This window comes from Thamnophis elegans, chromosome 2 (assembly GCF_009769535.1).
Source record: "Thamnophis elegans isolate rThaEle1 chromosome 2, rThaEle1.pri, whole genome shotgun sequence".
Lineage (NCBI taxonomy): Eukaryota > Metazoa > Chordata > Lepidosauria > Squamata > Colubridae > Thamnophis > Thamnophis elegans.
The window spans coordinates 15,371,049-15,376,751 of NC_045542.1; the positions used below are offsets into that span (position 1 = coordinate 15,371,049).

General features: G+C 43.5%; 1 protein-coding gene across 1 annotated transcript; it reads right to left on the minus strand.

The window, feature by feature from the left end:
* Positions 1 to 4,922: 4,922 nt before the first annotated feature.
* On the minus strand, positions 4,923 to 5,495 carry LOC116505020 (twist-related protein 2-like). The gene has a single exon (XM_032212318.1). The coding sequence runs from the start codon at positions 5,493 to 5,495 to the stop codon at positions 4,923 to 4,925; it is 573 nt and encodes a 190-aa protein (XP_032068209.1).
* Between the last annotated feature and the right edge of the window lie 208 nt (positions 5,496 to 5,703).

Below are 5,703 nucleotides of genomic sequence, written 5' to 3' on the forward strand. Positions count from 1 at the left end.
CCCCAAGAACACATGACGTGTTTAGATCTATTTATTTGGTTTTTATCCAATATTTTGGTTTTAGCTCTATTATTTTAGAAGTAATGCAAGGCAGCAAACATAATACTCCCTATGCTTATTTTCCCCACAACAACAACCCTATGAGGTGGGTTGGGATGAGAGAGTGTGATTGGCCCAAAGTCACCCAGGTAGCTTGCATGCCTAAGGCAGGACTAGAACTCACACTCTCCTGGTTTCTAGATCAACACCCGAACCACTGCACTAAACTGATGCTGATGGACAAATGAAGATTCACTGTGTGCTAAACAGGCATCTGTGTAGCAATATACATTAGAGAGCAATCTTCTGAAAATGCTTTGAAAGAATGGACAACTGTGAGCAGAGCAATGCCTATTCACGCAATTGGTCTCTGGATGCGCTTCAAGGTGCTAGTCATTACTTTTAAAGCCCTACATGGTTTAGGACCTGGCCTCCTTTGGGTACCGTCGACCAGACAATGCCGGCTGGCGGCCCCTCGGGGGAGGGCCTTCTCTGTAGCTGCGCCGGCCCTGTGGAACGAACTACCCGTAGAGATCCGGACCCTCACCACTCTCCCAGCCTTCCGTAAAGCCACCAAGACCTGGCTGTTCTGGCAGGCCTGGGGCTGTTGATTAATATCCAGCACCTCTTGGACAGAATGGATGTTGTGTTAATTTTAATATTGTATTTCTTATTTTTAAATTTTTAAAATGCTTTTATCTTGCCTGTGAGCCGCCCAGAGTCCCAATGGGAGTGGGCGGCATACAAATTTCATTAAACTAAACTAAACTAATTAAATTTTCACATGAAAATTTCTAGATACCACCTTTATATCAAAGATATCATAACAGAAAGAAACACTGGTAGTTCCAGAACCTAAAAAACTCTGGATTTTCCCTTGCCCTGAGTCTGATTAGGATATTTTCTCTTCTCTGAGTAAGAAGTTGGAGACAACAACAAACGCCCTGAATAGTAATGATCACATTTCAGCTATTCTTTATGAAGAAGGCTGGGCATCCCATCCCAAATTAAATTCCTTTCGAAGCCCTGCTTTGTGCAGATAGGAATGTTAAACCCAGGCAAAGTGGAAGGTCTGGCTTGGGTACAATTCTACTTGCATGGTATATATAACTAGATTAGGTTCCAGGATGACCCTAATTATCTGTGGGACAAAATACAAGCAGCTCACTTCTCTTACCTGTATGTTAGAGGGATGTTGAACAGCAGATATTGAACAGAAGGCCACCAGCAACACGGGGAGAACATCCCAGCTCGAGCTGCATGCAAATGCCAATTTATTACTTAATTCTGAGCCTAAAGAACTCACTTCTCTCCATTCCTTTTCATCTTTAGCTTCCTGTGCCTTTTTCATGCATGCATATCATTTCTTTTTTGTTTAGAAGCCTGGAATAGGGTCTGTTTTCCACTCTCTTTTTAAAATCTATCTATCTATCTATCTATCTATCTATCTATCTATCTATCTATCTATCTATCTATCCACCCATCCATCCATCCATCCATCCATCCTTGCATTCACTTTTGATGTGCATTTCTTCAGGAGTTAAAAATGCAGCATGCAAAGTGAATGAAAACTGTAAACAAGGGGAAAGAGTGGTCTTAGAGCAAATTGTTGGTCCCTGATCTATTTTTCTTTTGTTTCAGGGATTATTTTTATGGGAGGAGAGAATACCTCAACTTTACCAATTTGTGGATTGGTACCGTCTTGACCCATCTACTTGCAATAGGAGCTAACCACATCCTGAAGGCTTAGAAAAGTGCTCCTGGGCTTGATAGCTATCTGCACCTTTTCCCCAGAGTAGCACATTGCCCAATACACTGTACAGGAATGAGCAAAATCTGATATCGCTGTAGTTGAAGAGAGCACAGAAGCGGCATCAAGAGACACTTTGAATCAAAGGTTCATGGGAGAGAATAGCCACAGAGTTAGATCAGGTCTCCTTCCCCAGATTCTTCTCTACCCAAAGCAATCTTGGAGAGCAACTACCTTTCTCCTCGGCTTTAATTATTTTCTTTTATTCCCACCCTGTCCCTAATTTTCAGCAATGCATGGGCCATACACATCAAGAAGAATGTTCCAGCATGTGCCAAAGTGACCTGGTGCTTTAAAAAGTGCCCTCTTATGTGAGTGGTTATTGTCAAAGGTAAGACGCCAACGGGCTCTGTAGGAAAGGCAAGTAGGGAAAAAATGGGGAGGGAGGAGAGGAATAATTTCAATCTTTCAGATTCCTAGTTTTGGAAAACCCGCAAAGTTGGAATTTGAAGCATACATTTTTTCGATACATTATTTCCAGGGGCAGACTTTCCCCCCTATAAACGTATTTTTGCATTGATCTGCTGCGGCAGGAATTTAGCACAGCTTTTGAGTAGCATAATCAAAAATTCATATTTGTTCCTATTGTATATTAAACTTTCTGCATTTAAAAAAAAAACACTGGATGCTTTCTGATTTTGACTGTGGAGCAGAATGAGATCTAAGCTTTTTTTTTAAAGGTGTTGGAAGCTGCTATAGGAAATGGCAGGTTTTTAAAAAAGATACAGAATAGGAAAATATATATATAACTTGATCTTGTGAGTGATTAATGGAAACTTTGTTTATTTCGCATAGTTTTTCCAGGGTTCTTCCTCCCCTCCCCAGAAAATAGTCAACCTGTGAAGATGCCTGCTTTGACTATATAATTTATAGTATCATTTTTATGTGATTACTGTAGCTTCTGGATGGGGTAAATTGGGCTTGTGTGCAAGTACGTATAAAACTACAGCCTTTGTTGTTTAGTGTGGACTCCTATGTCATATATTTGCTATGAAGTGATCTCTGTTGGATTGCACACCATACATGCCATTTACCATGTTGTGCATCATTTTGCAATTTATCGGAGCTCATGCAGGAATACCTGCATCGTTTTTACTCTACGGTCTGTAGAACTTTTTATTTGTAGCAATGGAGATTTCAGAATACGAGTGCCTTTCAGGATAGGAATCTCCTAGGCAGTGACAAATTGAAAGGCCTGTCCCATGGAAAGCACTTCCTTCAAAAAGACAACTGAAAGCTAAGTTTAGGTTTAAATCCATGATCCCGCAAGGAAACGGAGCAAGAATTTGTATGTTGCTTCAGGCAACAAAATGTCCCGGGACTGGCATTTCAACAGAAGCAGAAAAATGCTGGGCATTTATTTATATTTATTTGTTTGCTTGTTCATTTTGTCAAGCGTGTATAAGATAATAGATATAAGTACATACAAAATTATGAATACATGAAATGGATACGAATAAGTGGGGTTGTTAGGACAGGGACAGTAGGCACGTTAGGGCACTTATGCACACCCCTTACAGACCTCTTAGGAATGGGGTGAGGTCAACAGTAGACAGTCTAAGGTTAAAGTTGTGGGGGTTTCAGGAAGCTAGGTAGTCCCGATCTAAAGTCATTGGCACTTCTAAGTTGTGTTGAGTTTAATCCATGTTAAATGCTTGGGCAACCAAAACAAAAGAGTCTTAATGGTCCCTTAGATCGATCTGTCTGCCTGTGTCTATATCTATGTCTATGTGTAGGTCTGTGCCTATGTATTATTTGAAATGAATAACCCTTTGTTTACATCAAACCAACAAGCCCCGCTATTTCTAATGCACAGTGTTCCTGGATCACAAGAAAAACGCCACGGAACCAATAGCTGCAGGAAAGCTGTAGCTTGATCAACCTGTACTCCTTATCATTATATTGAGACAATGGTGGATTTTCTCCCAGAAAAACAACAACAACAAATGGGTAAAAAAACCTATATCTTTATATATAAGGGTATATGTGTGAAAGATATGGTGATAGATAGAAATTTGAAGGGGACTTGGATGAATGTGGATTTCTGTTTTAGAAGTGAGCATGCACAGCCTTTTGTGCCTGAAAATGCTCTCTAAAAAGACGGTATAAACAATAAAGTATTCCAAGACGGACACCTTCCGTGCCCGCTACTTTCCACTGAAAGTTAGACTAAGCAGATCAAATGAAAATGCAGGTAAGTTGGCAGAGACCTGGGAGCAAAGTTTTTTTTTCTTCCCCTCCCTTCCTTTAGATCAGTTTTGATGCTGTGATTCAAGAACAGTTCGACTAAAGGACATGGTCAGATCACATCCAACAAAACCGGGCCTTTAAAGAAACCAAAAAGAAATCGGTGGATATATGTTCACGCTATGCAATTGTGTCATGTTCTTTCTGAAGTCATTCCCACTGAATTCAATAGGGCTTGCTTTCAAAAACATTTGCTTAGGGCTGCAATGCTTGGAGCTTTGCCCAAAGGCTTAAAAATAGACATTTTCAGACTGGAAACTTACGATAATAGGGTCTTTTATTTGGGGAGATGTCAGGGAGAGAGAGTGTTGTTTGCCTTTGGTATATGGGGTCTCTATTATCCAACCTGTTGCCTTCGCCTGAGAAGAAGGTTACGCTGACAGATGATGATGGAACAAAAGTGAAAGCGGAATCTCCAGACATAACACTTTCGGTGCTCTCTATCCCCCCCCCCCAAAAAACTCAAAACAATTGCCTGTCTGTTGCAGCCCAACGTTGCCAGGATCTCAAGTTCAATCTGGAGATCAGGTCTTCGGACCTGGAAACACTTATTCCTAAATCCAGCTGTGGGGCAGTTGTCTGAGTTGTTCCCTGGTGTTGGAAAGACACTCTGCACATGGTCAAAGTTGCTCTCTTTGGAGGGGTGGGGGTGGGGGTTAAATGGTCAAGGGCTACATCCCAATTCCGAAACCAGAAAGATAGGAGCGTTGTCCTCTCCCACCACTGGGATTCTCCAGGGGAGTTGTAATGCTGACAGAGGACAAGAGGCATGCTGGGGAGTAAAAAAAGAGTGGTACGCAAGAGGGGACATACCTGTTGTTGGACCTCAGTGGGATGCTGACATGGACCAGGCCCCTTCCATCCTCCAAACAGAGAAGGCGTAGCTGAGCCTCTCGTGGGCCAGGTAGTTGCAGCTGGAGATCTTGTGGTCAAGCTCGTCACTCTGCAGGACCTGGTAGAGGAAGTCGATGTAGCGGGCAGCCAGCTTGAGGGTCTGGATCTTGCTGAGTTTGTCCGAAGGCAGGGTGGGGATGATCTTGCGCAGCTCGGCAAAGGCGTCGTTGAGCGACTGGGTGCGCTGACGCTCCCGCACATTGGCGATCACCCGCTGCGTGTGCATGTCCTCGAAAGTCTGGGACACGGGGCTGCGCTTGCTGCGCTTCCCCTGTGGCAAAGGGCTGCTGCTGTACTCTGGAGGGGCTGAAGCCAAGGGTTTACCCAGCTGGCTCCTCTTCCGAAGACTCTTCTTGGGCACCTTCTCACTTTCCTCCTCGCTGGTTCCCAGGCTGCCCTCCGGTGAGTCTGGGCACATGCTCTCCTCTTTCATCCTCTCCAAGTCGGCCTCCCTTTCCCTTCCACGCACAGGATAAGGAGCTGGACCTCGCAGGCCACAGTGCATATAAGCCAACCAGGTTGAGCAAACTCCAGGACGAGGATTCCCCAAGAGCTGAGATTTGGAAGGCTTCAAAGGGGTTTTTTTTTGTTGCTCCAACCTTCACTGATCTGCTCATTCACCTTCCTTTCCCCCCTCCTTTAGGGCTTAAAGAGAGGAGGGACATTGTTAAAAGTCTCTTAAAGCCCTTTACGGATAGGGTAGGGAGTGTGAG